This window comes from Budorcas taxicolor, chromosome 13, assembly GCF_023091745.1.
Source record: "Budorcas taxicolor isolate Tak-1 chromosome 13, Takin1.1, whole genome shotgun sequence".
NCBI lineage: Eukaryota > Metazoa > Chordata > Mammalia > Artiodactyla > Bovidae > Budorcas > Budorcas taxicolor.
The window spans coordinates 46,401,013-46,418,105 of record NC_068922.1 but is presented as its reverse complement, the minus strand read 5'-3'; the positions used below and the strand labels follow the sequence as shown (position 1 = coordinate 46,418,105).

The 17,093-nt window shown below is 42.0% G+C and overlaps 1 protein-coding gene across 6 annotated transcripts in view; it reads right to left on the bottom strand.

Annotated features, from left to right (window-relative positions):
- The window catches only part of DIP2C (disco interacting protein 2 homolog C), a 305,520-nt gene that overhangs the window by 142,892 nt on the left and 145,535 nt on the right, over positions 1-17,093 (bottom strand). For 5 of the 6 annotated variants that reach the window (XM_052651231.1, XM_052651232.1, XM_052651235.1 and 2 more), the window contains exon 2: positions 1,034-1,105. In XM_052651231.1, the coding sequence (XP_052507191.1) occupies positions 1,034-1,105 (72 nt within the window). Of the gene's footprint in view, positions 1-807; positions 898-1,033; positions 1,106-17,093 lie in introns of those variants that run through there. The other variant, XM_052651236.1, reaches the window with a different exon arrangement.

Here is a 17,093-nt window from a genome sequence, read left to right as displayed (position 1 = left end):
CCAGACAGCAAAAAAACCCAGGTCGCCAGCTAAGGCAGCCCTGCACAGCCAGCCAATCGTTACATTACCTTTCTTAAGCTCCAAGGAAAGAAAGAAACCACACAAAATCAAACAAGGCTAAAAAAGCAGCATACTCAACACAAATGTCCTAGAAGGTGAGCTCCAGATGAGGACATACCCCCTCGCCCCCAACACTGGAGGCCATGTCACAGCCCAGGGAGCCAAAAGGCCTGCACATGTGGAGCTGAAGCTCTTCTAGCTAGAACATCTCAGCATGGCTTTACATCTGCGCCAACAGTGAACACTGCAGAGTCCATTTCTGCTGCTATCCTACCTCCTGGAGGACTTGTGTTAGCATTAAGCCCTTCCTGATGCCCAGAAAATTCTCAAGGTTGCCCTCAGAATAGAGGTGTTAACACCTGCAGCCCAGGGTCTCCCTCCTTTCCCTGAAATGTACAGAACCAGCTCAAGTGTAGAATCCTATGTACTTGCATGTGTGAAAACCACAGAATTAAACAGAACTTGTACTTGGTTGAGAATTCATAATGCAGACAATCATGTTTCAAAAAACAACTAACCAACCTTTACGATTTCAAAATCCCAGGCAGGATGTTACATCATTTTCTCAATTTGCCTCCCCCAACCCACACCAATGAAGTTAACAAAAACTGTTGAGTAACTTAAACCATTATCAATAATTTTAACTAAGCCAAAATTCATGTTTAAACCATAAACGTTCTTATATTTCTTTATGATTAGAATATTTTAAAGTAATCAAACATATTATTTTCCTCTGTGGATGAATACCTATTACAATTATCTGGCACGTTCACAGAAAATTCCTATGTGTCTTCTGAATTCACAAAATATGCTGCAGTCACACAAGGAGTTGTGTGGGGTTGGTGCCACCTCAAGGGCCTGATCCGCATGCAGTCTGGGGACTGGGGGAGGACTGGTGCTCAGCTGTTCTCTCAGGAGTTGCAGTTAACTCTTAAAACTGGACACCTTGTGCTACTCAGCAAGGTTTACATACTCGGAGGCTGGGGCAGGTAGGCTCCAATCAATTTTGATCTCTTCTTTTCATATCCTTTCTGTGTGATGTCACCTGTAAGAGAAGGAAAGGGAAGTTCAGAATGCTTTCACTGGTAGAGCTGAGCACTCAACTAAGAAGACACAGTCACGCATGTAGGTGTCTTCTGTTTCCTTATAATTTAAGAAGAAAGCACTTTACATCATTCACCTTGACTTCTCTTCTGCTTGCAAACATTCATTTAAGTTACATAAAACCCTTTACAGCGCATGCACACACTGGTCTCCGGCCCCTTCTCACAAGGTTTTGGCTCTGATGGAGTCCAGAATTAAGAGTATTGCAATCTTATTCATATCTGCAGGGCAGGAAACCTCCCTGATCTACACAGCGCTCACTAACTTAATCAACAACGGATTCTGCAGGTGTCTACCCCAGTGAGAGCTGGCCAAAACCACCAATAATGAGCATCTTCCTTCGTTAAGGAGATTTTTTTTTTCACTTATCAGACATGTCAGTTCCAAGGACTATACACTGGGACAGTTTTGAAAATAAGTGTCTAAAGCCAAAAAAAGGTAGATAAAAACAAAGAGGACATACGGCCTATGGAATCCAAAATATATGAATAAGATGTTTACAATTAAAACAGGAATTAAATTGCTAAAGCCAGAGATTCAAGGATCGTTCATTGCTAGGTTGCCAAGTACCTGGGACAGATAACCTTTATGACCTGCAACAGCCTTTCCCAATTGCAATCTCGGACATACCCCAAATGCTGATTTGTGCCACTGAATTTTTCTGAAACTCTTAATTTTTCCCCTAATATTCTGACCAAACCATCATTCCTAAATCAGCTAAATATTAAAGTTTTAACAAAAATACAGCAAACAAATGAAAAGTTGTTGTGAGTCACACACAAGTGCTAAGCCTGCTTTTCCTGGTGGTGAGGCTTGCTACGTCCAATCAATCCAGAGGCACCCTCGGCCAAGAACCACCTGGGCCACCACTGTTCCCAGCAGTCCACTCCAGCCCACAGAACTCATGACTAGTCTATGTATACAGAGCTGTAAACAATACAGATATAGGAAGAAATATCCCCCATTGACTATTGAGCATTTTTGATGCTAAAACAAACTGACCATTCTTTGAAGACAATAAACCTATAAGAATGCTAGTTTCTGTGCTAACTGTGCTGCTGCTCAGCATTTTATAAATTCAAAACCAGCTTGCTCCCTCCCGCAGAGGGAATGCCCAGAGGAAAATGTTAAGCACGTGGCAGGGGACGGAGCACTTGCGTGAGGGTGTGTTGGTGGGAAAATCACATACCAGCCTGCCAGAAGGTCACCTGAGCATGGCAGGTACCTATTCTTTACCTGGTGTTTCCCTCAGTCCCTCCCTTCCCAGTCAATCTCACAGGTGCTCTGCACAGTCCTGCCATCGAGTCCTAGTCTGGTGAACTAGCCCCTTCTGGCTTGTTCTTCACCCAAAGTTCAGCTCAGTTGTGAGGAGGAGATCAAGACAGCAGAGTAGGAAGATGTAGAGCTCACCTCCCACCATGAAAATTCTAAAACATATCTCCACGTGGAGCAATTCTCACTGAAAACTAACCAGAGACTGGCAGAAAGACTGCAGTACAACTGAGGCTGTAAGATCAATCCACATGGAACAGGGTAGGAAGGCAAAAGAAGTGATCAGGTCAGGACCTATATACCAGGGAACAGCTGCGTGGAATGGGAAAGTCACAGGGACGGAGCTCTGCCCTGAGGAGCAGACAGTTCAGCCACAGATCGGTGACCTGGTCCTGGGGTCTGACAGCAAGACGAGCACCCTGGCTGGCTGGAGGGCCTGTGGACTAGCAGGAGGGCTGTGGGAAGCCTGGGCTCCATGGTGAGCAGCACAGCTGGCTTGACCCCAAGCATGGCTGGTCTAGCCATGAAGGCTGCTCTAGCCACTGCCCATTTTTCACAGCCTGAGCCCAGTCCCGCCTGCTTCTCAATGGGGAGAGGGTCTGGCTGTGAGACTCAGAGCGGCGCAGACCCGAAGCAGCGACTGAGCAGGGTAGTGGCCCCACTGCTGGTGCTTACACAGGTGGTAAGTCAGCCCAACCTCTGTCTGGGGCTGAACCCCTCAACGCTGCTGAGAGCCCACACAGGCACCTCTTGATTCAGCATTGCTGGGTGAGGGGCCCGGTGCCGGGATGGGGGAAACATACACTTAAAGGGAACAGAGTGGGCTCAGACTTAACCCTCAGGGCTTCTGCTCCAGGAACCTGGGACCCTGGCCACTCCACAGGGTGGTGATGTCACCAAGCAGAGGGGAGCAGGGGGGAAGGCCAGCTCACACGAGGCTCCAGGCCTCACCCTTCCACCTCCAGCCCCTCCTGCTACCAAGGCCAGAGCTGCCAGCACACCCTGGGAAGACAGGACTTGTGCTCACAAGTAATGAAGCAAAAATAAACAGTTTAACAGATAAAGAATTCAAAGCATTAGCAATAAGAATCCTAACTAAACTTGGGAAAGAAACACATGAACACAGGGAGAATTTTAACAAGGAACTAGAAAAAAAAAAATTTTTTTTTAAAAGAATCAGTCAGAACTGAAGAATACAGTAAGTAAAATGAAAAACACAATAGAAGGAAAGAAAAGCAGATTAGGTGATACAGAGGAACATGTAATGATCTGGAAGACAGAACAATGGAAATCACACATTATAAGAACAGTAAAAAGAAAGGCAAATTTAAAAATGAGAACAGTTTAAATGGCCTCTGGGACAACATCAAGCATATTAACCACCATATTATAGAGGTTCCAGAAGAAGAGACAGAGAAGAGAGTAAAATATGTATCTGATGAAATTATGGCTGGAAACTTCCCAAAACTGAAAAAGGAAATATATACAGGAAGACGAAGCATGAAGGGTTCCATCCCAAATGAGATGAACTCAGAGACCCACACCAAGACATGTCATAATCAAAAGGGCAAAAGTTACAGATAAAGAGGATTCCAAAAGCAGCAAGAGGAAAACAAGGAGTCACATTCAAGGGAATCCCCATAAGGCTATCAGCTGATTTTTCAGCAGAAACTCTGCAGGCCAGAAGGGAGTAGTATGATACATATCAAGTGCTGAAAGGTAAAAACTCTTGCAACCTACAATATTCTACCCAGCAAGATTATCATTCAGAATCGAATAAAATACTTTAAAAAAAAAAACAACTTCTCAGAGAAGCAAAAACTCAAAAGAGTTCATCAATACTGAACCTACCCTAAAAAAAATGTTAAAGGATCTTCTCTTAGTGGAAGAAAAAAGGCTACACAAAAAGGATCTGTAGGAAAGAGAAAAATCCCACTAGTAAAGGCAGACACATACTTGATCCTCAGCCACTTAAACAAGCTAGGAGAAAGATTCAAAGTTTAGCTCAAGTTCTAAAAATTCCCCAGATGAACGTTTAAGTACATGGTGGGTGGGAGGGAGGAGAGGGGCAGAGGTCCCCTCCCTTGAAGCCAACCTTAGAAGTCACCTTAGAGGACACTGACTCTTCACCCTCACTCTGGAAAGCTCCAGCTGCTAAAGATCTTGGCCCAAAGCAAAACAGGCACTTTTCGGCATGAAGCCACAGCTCTTCTTTAAAGGGGAGATGTTAAGGTTGGCCTCACAGAGGCCTCCACACAGGTTCCTAATCCCACAGACTCAGAAAGCTAGGTGGGAGGCGGAGTCAGGACTTCCACACAGGTGTTCTGTTTTAGCTCCACTACTATATGCTGGCATGAAGCAGTCAGCTCGGAGAACCTGCAGACACGACTCGGGAATCCCAGGGTGCTATCATCTCTCCAAACCACGCAGAGGGAAAGGGAAACACTATTTACTGAATGACTTCCACACGCCATGAATTTTGTCTAAATCACAGGTTGGCTAACTACAAATCCAGCCTGTGAGTTGTTTTTGGAAACAAAATTTGACCGGCACACAGTCATGCTCCCTGGTAAGCACCACAACACACACTGTGCAGCCTGCAAAGCCAGAAGTATAAACTACTGGGCCCCCTCCTACATGTCCTAAGTAATCTCTTTTAATCCTTATAACCACTGATTTTACAGGTAAGCAGTCAAGGTGCAAACTGTATTTGTTTCTTGCCCAGGGCCTCAAATCAAAAAAGAAAAGAAACTTTGTCTAACTCCAAAACTTTTCCCATAGAAACCACACCTGGAGTTTTCACTCAAGCCTCCCTGTGACCACTGGTCAGCATTCTCACTACCTGATGTCCTGCCCAGTTCTCCGCCTGACTAGGAACCCTCGCACCCCACTGCCTGTTTCCATGCCCCCATCCCTGCCCTGTCTCACTAATACCCCAGGCCACACGGAATTCTGCACAAGTCTCATGAGGCTTTGGATGGCTGCTCACAGTGTTTTTGTGTTTTGTTTTTTTTTTGGTAACACATACAAGTGGCTTACCTTCCAAGCCACGCTGTGACACCTTCATGGGTCAGTGTCCTAAAGAACCAAGTGTGACCCCACTGTTCTACAGACCAGGACTATGTGTTGATGGAGTTAGTCACAAATGAGCCGCAGACACCAACATACAGAGGGACTTCAAATGGTGACTGGATAGACACTGCATTCAAAATCAGGGCAAATGGCTGGTGATTACTTAACTGTTTAGTGGCCACATCAAGAAAGGCAGGGAAATCGAGGATTACTCCATCATTCAAGTGTGTGAGACACTGGCCTGGCTCACTGTCACACAATGGATCTAGCGTCTGCAACAAGGGCAGGTTCCTCAGGTGCCCGGACCCTGGCATCAGAGCTGACACGTCCTCACTGCATTTCATTTTTCACACACAAAGTTCAGTTATTTTTTAACTCTGGGGCTACTTCAGCATATGGTAGACAGAGGTCCATCAGATTATTTATGTCAAAGTTACTACAAGTTTATATACATAGGGGGATCTTGTGTTCAAACAATGAGGATCTTGGGAAAATACAGTAAGACAGGTAGGTGGCTAGAGATGGAAGAGAGAAACTGGAAGCCTAGATGGCTGAGAGAAGGAAGCAAGATGGGTTAAAGAAGGTTCTAGGAAAGACTGATGCTGGCCAGCTTTACACACAACTAAACCCACCTAGAGCAGCTCCTTGGTTTCTGCCTGAGGTTGACCTACCTACAATCAAGGTCATGATGTCACCATGGAAACACAAAATGTTTCTCTACACTTTACGTCCACTTAAGCTAAAGGATCAGTTGGCTATTCCTCCCCTCTGCTCCTCCCTCTGGATCTGTAATGAGCACACACTCTTCAGGGTGAAACTTGCAAACTCAAGGCAGAAACACTACAAGAGGAACCGTGCTCCACACCACATTTCTAAGCAAGACGTTGTTAAAACCTATCAATCTACAAAGACTGTTCCATGGTTTATGGCAGGTTCATTAGTATTCTTTCAACCTGGAAGTTAAAAGAACACTGTATCAAGGAAACGTGCAGATCACTTCCACACGCTGCATCTACATTTTGCTCCTTGAAAAGGAGCATTTAGCTGCTGATGTTGAAGGACACAGGCTGCAGGATGCCTTGCTTGAGAATTTTCCATACAAAATCCTAAAGAGCTATTTTCCATGTTTTGATACTCAAGATACCCATTTAACTCTTTCATTTCAGAAATAAGATATAGGACAGAAAAGTAAATGCAGAAATCATCTGTAACCTCAGTGAAGAGAAAATAAAAGTAGTTTTTTGAGACAGTTTCTATTACTACTTTATCAAAAGTTATTTATATTACTATTCCTGGACAAAGGAGTTCCATAAAATTGAGAATTTCAACAGTAGAAATTAAAGTTCTCATATGTGTTCTGTAACAAAGAAAAGAGAGATTTACAGTCAAGTCAAAAGTCTCAACTGAAAATGCAAGTCAAGTGAAGCCCCCAACATGTGGTTGAATCTCACTGACTCAGAAATCATTCTCCTTCCCAGTCTTTTTCCTATTTATACTGTAGTCAAGAGTTTTCAGGCAAACCCTGAGTATTAGGAAAATGAAGGAAAAACTGGCCCAGGAAATGCAAGGAGGGAGACGACACTGCAGCTCCTTTCTTCTTCCGTCCTGGCTTCATTCTGGCACAGTCAGACTCAGGGGACTCTGCGGAGCCCTGCGGGCCTCTGTTCAGAACGGGGAAACCTGCAGAGCCAGCAGTGCCCCCAGGAGGGTAGTATGTGAGCCACCACACGGCTAGGTCAGCACCAGGGAAACAGATCAGCCTAACAGGGACGGTTTCCATTCTTGGTGTCAGGAGTTTATTTTATTATTTAATGCTGGAATGAATGCTTTATTTAACAAAGCAATCATTTCCATGTTTGGAATTTTATGGCTGTCAGGAACCTTCAGAATGCCTCTCTCCTAAGCCAATGGCTTTATAAGGCTTAGGGAGCACCCTTGACAGCATTCTCCCTCGCGCCTAGCTGCTGAAGGCAGCGTCTGTCATCTTTTCCACATAGATTCTGCTGTCCTGGCAAGAACCCACCTGTCCAGGGGAGGAGAAGCAGGCAGACCAGGGACCTCTCCTCACCTTAAACATAAACTGGGGGGTCCGCACATCAACTAATTTCTCTGGGTCTCATCTTTCTCAGTAACAAAATATCGGTAAATAACACCTATTACCTTCCACCGTAGTTGAAAAGATCGAATATACAGAAAGTGAAATGTCTCAGAAAGCACGGAGTAGGGAAGAAAACACAGTTTAAAGACCCAGCACATACTTGTGCGGCATCTATCACAAGGGCAAACTTGTGAGGGATACACCAGGCTCTCAGGCGCAGCTCCTGCTCCAGCTGCACAGGAAGAATTCCAAGCTCAGCAGGCAGGCGGCAGGGCAAGCCAAGAGCGTGATGGCTCCAGGGGAGCCAGATGGAAGATAGCAGATAATGGAGCTATCAGAAACCCTGAGGAAACTCTTAAGCCCAACCTCTTAGGCATCCGTGCACTTCTCTTTCACCCCTGCCACCGTCACCAAATCCCAGATGCTATCAGCTCTCCCTGCATCGCCTACACAGCCGCTCACAGCTCCGGATCTCAGTCCTCTGCACCCGCAGCCAGACTGACTTCCCACTTAAGAGGGTGGTGAGACTGCATAACCTCATCTTTGCAGCATGGAGGAGGCTGTTCACAGCTCTCAGGATTGAGGGTAAACCCATCAGCCGGGCCTTCATGTCCTTCCAGAGCCTGGGCCCATGTCTCACAATATGGTATCACTTCACAGTTCATTATGTTTTCCTTTGTTACTATAATATATGTACTGCTGGAGTTATCATTCATCTTTCTCAGGTTTATGTTGTATTTTCCACGTAAAACTTAGAAATTGGAGTTTCATAAAACATCCTTTAAATAAGGCTGTTGTTCAGTCGCTAAGTCATGTCTGACTCTGTGACCCATGGACTGTAGCCTACCTACCAGGCTTGAATATAATCTCTAGGATTATAAAATCACCAAGACTTATTCAAATACTCAGTATAATGGAAAAAATTCTCAAGAACTACATATTAACATTGCTCAGATTTTCATGTTTATGTCAATAACCAAAAAGTTTCTCAAAACATTTAGTAAATGCATGACCAGAGAAAATAATATGTATTTTAAAAATGCACTATGTTGAAATCATAACTCTAGCCAGTAATGCCCAGATGCTATCACTTAACTCTCACGCTTGTCAAGTGTCAGACACTCTGACAAGTGTCAAAAGTCGGGAGGGGGCGTGCACGTCAACAAACACAGGGGCCTCTTCTCTTTCTCTTGCAGAGTCTTCCACAGAGCAGAAGTTTTCATCTTGATGAATCCAATTTACCCACTCTTCATTTTAGGGATTGTGCTTCTAGTTTCAATCTAAGAATGCTTTGCTTCACCATCAGACTTCAAGATTTCTTTTTTGCTAGACATTTTGTCGTTTTACATTTTACACTGAGATCTATGAGACTTAAGTCAATTTTTGTACAAGGTGTGGGATTCAGGTCTAGATTATCATTATTATTATTGGTCTGTGGATGTCCAATTGCTCCAATGTGATTTATGGGAAAGATCAGCCCTTCACCACCACTGAATTCGTTTTGCTTCTTGGTCAAAAATTGGGCATTCTGTATAGGTCTGAGTCCCCCATCCCATTCCACTGCACTGTGGGTCTAACACACACTGTTGACAACTGTGGCTACTCAGGAAGACTTAGCACTGAAAAGAATGATTCTCCTACTTTACTCTTCTTTGTCAAAGTTGTTTGGGCTGTTTGAGGGCCTTTCCCTCTCCACATAAATTCTAGGAAATGTCTGTGGTAGCTACCACAAACTTTGCTAAGCAAACTGCTTTGATAGGAGTTCTCTTAAATTCATGTATCAGTTTAGGGAGAACTGACATCTTTACACACTGCATCATCTGATCCGTGAACAAGGTATTTAACTCTCTGATCTCTTTCAGTATTCTGTGATTTTCATCATCCTGACCCTCTGATAAAGCACATTTCAATATGTCCTGGGCCCCAGGGACATATGACATACGACACAGGGATGCACGATTCTATCCCCTGCGGCCTGTGGTGTCTATTCCACCAGCAGGGCCCCAGGCAGCTTCAGGAAGCCCAAGATGCTGGCCAGCATGTCAAAAGGCAAGGCGATGTAGGTCTGGCTTTCCTCTTTGAAATGAGGAGCCACCACAGCCCTCTGCTTCTTCTACCAAAGAGGATAAAACACTGCACTCTGATCTTCTGGAAATCCAGGATCTGAAGAGCACACTACTACTGCCCAATGCTGAATGAGCTCTGAAATGACTATAAAATACAACTTTCACTTGGCCTTTATTGAATTAGCTTCATACTCATTCCTAAGCTTTACCTCAAAATTTCCAAATGCGATGGAAGTGACCCTGACTTTCATTTTTGCATTCATTTACTCATTCATCGAGATCCTACCATGTGCCAGAAACAGATACAGTCCCTAAACACTGCTGAAAGAAAGACTAATTAACAGTTATATTCTCACTTTTAAAACATGCTTAAAGGTATATATAAAGGGCTGCCTAAATTAATGAGTCCAGGAACTGTCTTAAACAAACTGCCCCATCTGGACAAGTAACAGGAATAAAATGGAGACAAATATTTTATTAGAAACCTTAAAATGAATGAATATTATTTCCCTTAGTTTTGCAAGATGCAGAATATTCTAGGATTTTTATATTATTTTATCTTCAAATTATATGAATGTGAATATATAAATATGTCTTTAAATATTTCTATACATAAGACATGTAGTAAGCTAGTTATTTTGAGCTAGTTTGTATAATGGTTACTTCTTTTTGTAAGACTAATGAGCTGCAGGAAACACTCCAACAAAAGCTCTGAGGCTTCTTGTGCACAAAATCACTTTCAAGATCAAAATCACCCTGAACTATTGGGAGTAATACATCTGGACAACCTTGGCACATAATGTGTAGGATAAAGTTTTGATGAATCCACTACCTAAATAATAATAACCATGACAGTATAAAACTTCTAACTTACAGAAATGTTTTCTAAACATTTTGCCCAACTTTGATCAAGTGGCAATTCTTAATAATATACTTATTCAAAAGGTAAATAAGGAAGCATGATGTATACAATCCTCTACCCACTGATGTGTCATTGGAGGAGGCACTATAAACAATGATCCGTGCCCTAGAGTTGCAATCAACCATCTGCTGGATATTCAAGTACATGTGTATTTAGAGGTAATCTTTATAAAATAACATGCATATTCTAATATGTGAACCATACAGTCCAAGAATAAGGAAAAAATCTTTCATTTAAAATAAGAAAATGATGAGTAATCAAAGTCTGAATCAACTGCAAAGATAATGTGAAAATGTGCTAATGTGGCAAACCAGCTTGGAGAGAAAGCAATTCAGACTAGCCACGAGTCAGGGCAGAAACGCACAGGTGAAACAGCAACGACCTAACTCAGTGTGCAAGCACAGTGCCAAGGATGCACAACTGTGTTCACACCTCTGCAGTAACTCTTCTGTCCCTTACATGCCCAGCATGCTTCCAGTCCTTGGCACTTAAATTCAAATTCCCACTTGGTAATACCTTTCACATCATCACATACCACACATCAACCAACTCCCTGATAAGCTCAGCTACTGTCATTCTCTGGTCAGAGCATGGAATGTGAAAATGTTACAGAGCCAATACAGGAAATAAGACTGGGTGAACTTTAATCTTGATCACTAGTTAAAATGAGATTTGGAGAACACCTAAAACTGCCATAACTCCTCAAAGGAAAGCAAAAAATATATTCAGCTCAACAAAAATGAAAACCAGACTTTGTAGAACACTGCCAACACAGTGATAAAGATATGTAGCTTTAATGCCACAGGTGCCCATCTGGAAAGAGGAAAGGTCTCAAGTCAACCATCTAAACCTCTACCTTAAGAAAAATAGAAAAAGCAAAATAAACCCAAAGTGAGTGGAAAAAATAAGAGCAGAAATGAAAGAAACTGAAAACAGGAAAAGAAAAATCAGTCAAACCAAAACCTACAAGGAAAATCCCAAAGAATCTACAAAATCAACTCCTAGAACCAATAACTGACTTTCTCAAGATCACAACATACAAAGTCAAACCACATTAATATATAGTAGCAATGGATATTTGGAATTAAAATTTAAAAAACAATCTCATTTACAGTAGTTATGTAAATGAGACATGCTGCTAAGTCGCTTTAGTCGTGTCTGACTCTGTGCGACCCCACAGACGGCAGCCCACCAGGTTCCCCCGTCCCTGGGATTTTCCAGAAAGAACACTGGAGTGGGTTGCCATTTCCTTCTCCAATGCATGAAAGTGAAAAGTGAAAGTGAAGTCACTCAGTCGTGTCCGACTCTTAGCGACCCCATGGACTGTGGCCCACCAGGCTCTTTCATCCATGGGATTTTCCAGGCAAGAGTGCTGGAGTGGGGTGCCACTGCCTTCTCCAAAATGAGACATGCTAAGCTGCTTCAGTGGTGTCCGACTCTGTGCAACCCCATCAACGGCAGCCCACTAGGCTCCCTCGTCCCTGGGATTCTCTAGGCAAGAACACTGGAGTGGGATGCCATTTCCTTCTCCAATGGATGAAAGTGAAAAGTGAAAGTGAAGCCGCTCAGTTGTGTCTGACTCTTAGCGACCCCATGGACTGCAGCCCACGAGGCTCCTCTGTCCATGGGATTTTCCAGGCAAGAGTACTAGAGTGGGGTGCCACTGCCTTCTCCAAAATGAGACATACTTAGGTACAAATCTAATAAAACATGCAAGACCCATACAGGATCTGTAGGATCAAAAGGATCTGCATGCTGAGAACTACAAAATGCTGATGAAAGAAATCAAAGAAGAATCCTTGTAAATAGCGACTGATATACACACACTACTATATGTAAAATAGGTAACTTATAAGAACGTGCTGTACAGTACAGGGAACTCTACTCAGTATTTTGTAATAACCTATATGGGAAAAGAATCTAAAAAAGAATGGATACATGTATAACTGATTCACTTTGCTGTACAGTAGAAACAACACTGTAAATCAATTATACTCTAATAAAAAGTTTTTTTAAAGAAGCATGCCAGAACTTTAAAGAAGTTGCCAGAAGGAAATGGCAACCCACTCCAGTATTCTTGCCTGGAGAATCCCATGGACGGAGGAGCTTGGTGGGCTACAGTCCACAGGTCGCAAAGAGTCAGACATGACTGAGTGGAATAAAAAACTCAACATAATGAAGATGTCTATTCTCCCCAATTAGTGTACAGGTTTAACACAATTCCAATTAAAATCTTATGAGATATTTTTTTGGTAGATACAGATAAGCTAATTGTAAAAGTTATATGAAATGGCAAAGGAACTAGAATAGGTTTTGATAAAGGAGAATAAAGTTGGAGAAATCACCCTGCTTGATTTTAAGATAATCAAAAAGTTATAATAATCAAAACAATATGGTGAAGATACAGATGAACAGGGTCCAGAAATAGATTCCCACAAATATGGCTGATTTTGACAAAGGCACAAAACAAATTTAATAGAGAAAGGACAGCCTTTTACACATGGTGCTGGAATAACTGGCCATCTATTTGAGGGAAAAAACCACACAAACCCATCCTCAATCAACCCTTACATATTCTATAAAAATTAACTCAAGATGCATGACAGCTCTAAATGCAAAACATAAAACTAAAAACTTTTACAGGAAAACATAGGGGAAATCCTCAATTTGGGGTACACAAAGAATTTTAGACATGACACTAAAAGCCTGAGTTGTAAAAGAAAAAATAAGGTGGACTTCATAAAAGTTTTAAAGTTTTTTTCTGAAAAAAAGGCACTCAAGAGAATGGAACCTCAGCCAGTGACTGTGAGAAAATATCTTCACACCATGTATTTAACAAATAACATTCTAACTTAAAATCTGGCAAAGACTCAGACATTTCAATAAAGTAGATGAACAGCTTGCTAAGAGCACGATAAAATTCATAGAACTGGACAGTCAATTTTACTATTAATATATGCTAATTTTAAAAACAAAGTAAAACTACTTTACTATTAGAAAGAGAATTTGTATCAGGGGCTCCAAGGCATCTATTTTACAAATTATTAGAAACCCATGAAAGGATCACTTGCCGCAAGTGACACTTTAACCCAGGAGGAGACAGTGAGCACGTGAGGAGATGATGGCTTATGCACAAGATGAAAGAGAAAAATAAATTTCAGTAATATTCAGAAATGTAATTGACCCAGCTCTTAACCTGCTGTTACCCAGAAAACTGTCTTAGGTCCTGGTGAACTGCTGTACAGAACATTAGGTAGTATTTTTTAACATATTTTAAATTCCTTTTAAGAAGAATTTTTGTTCTTCTCCCTATGGTTTTCATGAAGATTCTCTATATATCATATAAGTATAGCAGCAGTCATGAAAGACTCCATCTAAATCCACTGTAGGGACTTTCCCTCCATCACCCCAACATTCTGATTTCAATTCCAACTCAAAAGGCACATTCCCTTCCTGATTACTTCACCCAATAATGAAACTCCAGTTCCCTAATGACACTCAGAATGAAAAAGTCAACTCCTTTCAACTTCTGGATAACAGACAAAAGCATTTTGAGAACTGAGAGACAATTACATAGAAAGACCTCAACCCCTTTGTCCACGGGTGTCTGCAAATGCCCTCACTCCCAAGTCTTCAACCCCAATGCCTGCCAGTGCAGAGTTACAAAGAGCAACAGAGAATATTTATCCTCAGAGCCCCATACTGTATTAAGTCACTGTCAAATCACCACTGGACAGAAATCTGTTCAAATGCTCTGTGGAAAATAAAAGCCATCTCAGATAGATACATGAAGAAAGCAATTCTGAGGAGGAGGATCTCCGCCCCAATCCAAGCTGACATTCCTACTTCCCAACGCCTCTGTTATAGGTGGGCAAAGTCGAGAATCCCCCACATGGTGTAGCCTCTTGATGCCACAGAGCAATCCCAGGCATGAACCACCTGCAAGTTCCAGGATGAAAACAGTCCACAGTTCCTGCACCGACTGTAACAGATTCACCACCAGCATCCTGGTTAGGACTAAATTATAAAGGATAAATAAAAACAGGATCTGAAAGTTACAGGATGACAATTCAGAGGAAAACAGCCAGAAAACTCTGATCTAAATTACAGATAATGGAGATTTTTTTCCTAGTATCATTCTGTTATCTCACTTTGCAACTAAATAACTTGGTATAACTTCCTTAAAAAAAAAAAAAAAAGAAATCATAAAGAATGAACAAAAAATGACAGCTAACCTAATTCTTTTCAGCTTCCTACTAAAAACAGGAACAAATCAAAATTACTGAAGTATCACACCTTATATCTGCAATGTCCCCTATTTCAAATAGTAAACCCTCACTGTCCCAAATAGAACCTACCAAATAGAAAGAAAACAGGTAGGCTCTTTGTTTCTTAACACTTAGAGCCACTTTTAAATATCTCTATGTGAGCACATGTGAATGACTGCTGGCTAGGTTCAATTCATTCATTCATTCATTCATTCAACACTGAATGAGCATGGCTGTGAAACCCTGCTCAGGAGAGCAGGTTCTAGTGCGAACATACACATGTGCTGACACTGGAACAGTCCAGCTGCCTTGCTGGACCTATGTCTGTTCTGGAAGAGACTCACAGAGGAACAGAGGATGGGGGTGCAGTTGCCAAGTATTTTGAAGAGCAACTTCAATTCCAAACTTTTAAAGGAAACAACTAATAGTGAGCACCTCATAAATAAGGAGTTAGTAACACTCCAACTACTCCTACAATCCTTCTTAAAGCATACATGAGCCATCTAAAGAGTCCCAGGCTCCCCAAGTGGCACAGTGGTAAAGAAACCGCCTGCAATGCAGGAGACACCAGGGATGCGGGTTCGATCCCTAGGTCGTGAAGATCCCCTGGAGAAGTAAATGGCAACTCATTCCAGTATTCTTGCCTGGGAAATCCCATGGACAGAGGAGCCTGGTGGGCTATAGTCCATTGGGTCACAGAAGAGTCAGACACACTTAGCTACTAAACAACAACAAGGGAGTCCAAGAGACACTGTTGAGGGGAACAGGGAGGAAATGTCAGGGTGGGGCTGCTTCTGTGCTGTGCTGCTGCAGCACACGAGTTGGGGAAGATTAAGGCGATGCTTTTCAACTTTCTCCATCCATCAAGCCCTCACACTTGTTGGCAACACATCCCCAGCCGAGAAAAAGCCTGTCTTTATTTCCTTTCCCTGCATCGTGGCCACAACCTATTGCCCTTAATGGGTCCTTTTACATTTTCTGTTCATAAATATTTACCTTCCTAAGGCTTTGGTATTAAAAACTTTAAAACACAGTGCAGGGATGTCCCTGGTGGTCCAGTGGTTAAGAATCTGCCTAGCAGTGCAGAGGACACGGGTTTGATCTCTGATTGAGGAACTAAGATCCCACATGCTGTGGAGCTAAGCCCATGTGCCACCACTACAGAGTCTAGGCACCCCAACTAAAGATTCCACATGCTGCAACTGAGACTCGATGGAGCCAAGTATTTTTTTAAAAAATTTTGAATGCAGTCCACAAATATTTCTGGTATTAGTTTGTTTCTATTTCATTTTTGCCCTAAAGACATATTATTAAGGTAAGCCAAATTCACAAAAATTATAAAGGTTTCCTGAAAACTAACTTCTAATTACAAGGGGAAAATGACTTTCTACTATTAATAATGATACAGAAGAATGTTGATGTTTTCTTAAAGGAAAGGGAGAAAAACACTGAATATTTATACATACATGAGCACACGTTATCTGCAGTGGTATCCAAACAACTTAAGTGTTCTTACAAATGTGGGTCCAACTACTTAAAAAACTGTAAGTTAAAATCACGTGACTTTTAAGAGTCCTACACTACACTTTCTAAATACATGTACCCAATACTGGGTATTTTCCTTCGGGGTCACTATTCCTAAATTAACATTCCATTTTTAGTCACTGGTTTTAGAATTTGTGATTAGTTTTGGGTAAAAGAACTATATATAGTTTCTGACATTGAATTAATGACTTCCAGAAAAAAAAAGCTACTGAATTAATGACTTTAAGGGGAAAAAAAGGTAAACTTTCAAGCTAAATTTGCTAGACCTCATATAAGCTAAAAGATTTGGTTTTTTAAGTTATCTCTGCTGTGTTTGTGTATATTTCCCTTGAGAATGGAAATATCCACCTAATTTTACTCAAAAACAACAGACACCTGTGCAGGGTTTGACCAACCATCACTCTTCAGTGTGGCCCTGACCCTTCACTGTGCCTGACATACCCTCCAAGTGGAAGTCAGTAATGATAACCAAGAGGGTATGAGCAGAAAGGTGACAACAGTCTCAGTGTTTAGCATTCATGCAGGTATTTACACTAGTAAAATATTCACCACAGGAAAACAAAACCCACCCACGTTCACTCTTGATGGCAGGCAGATTTGTACGGTATCATCTGCACAATAGTTTTAAGTATCTTGTTAAGTAAAAGGATCTAACTGGAACCTTCAAGAGAAGCAAACGTTTATGC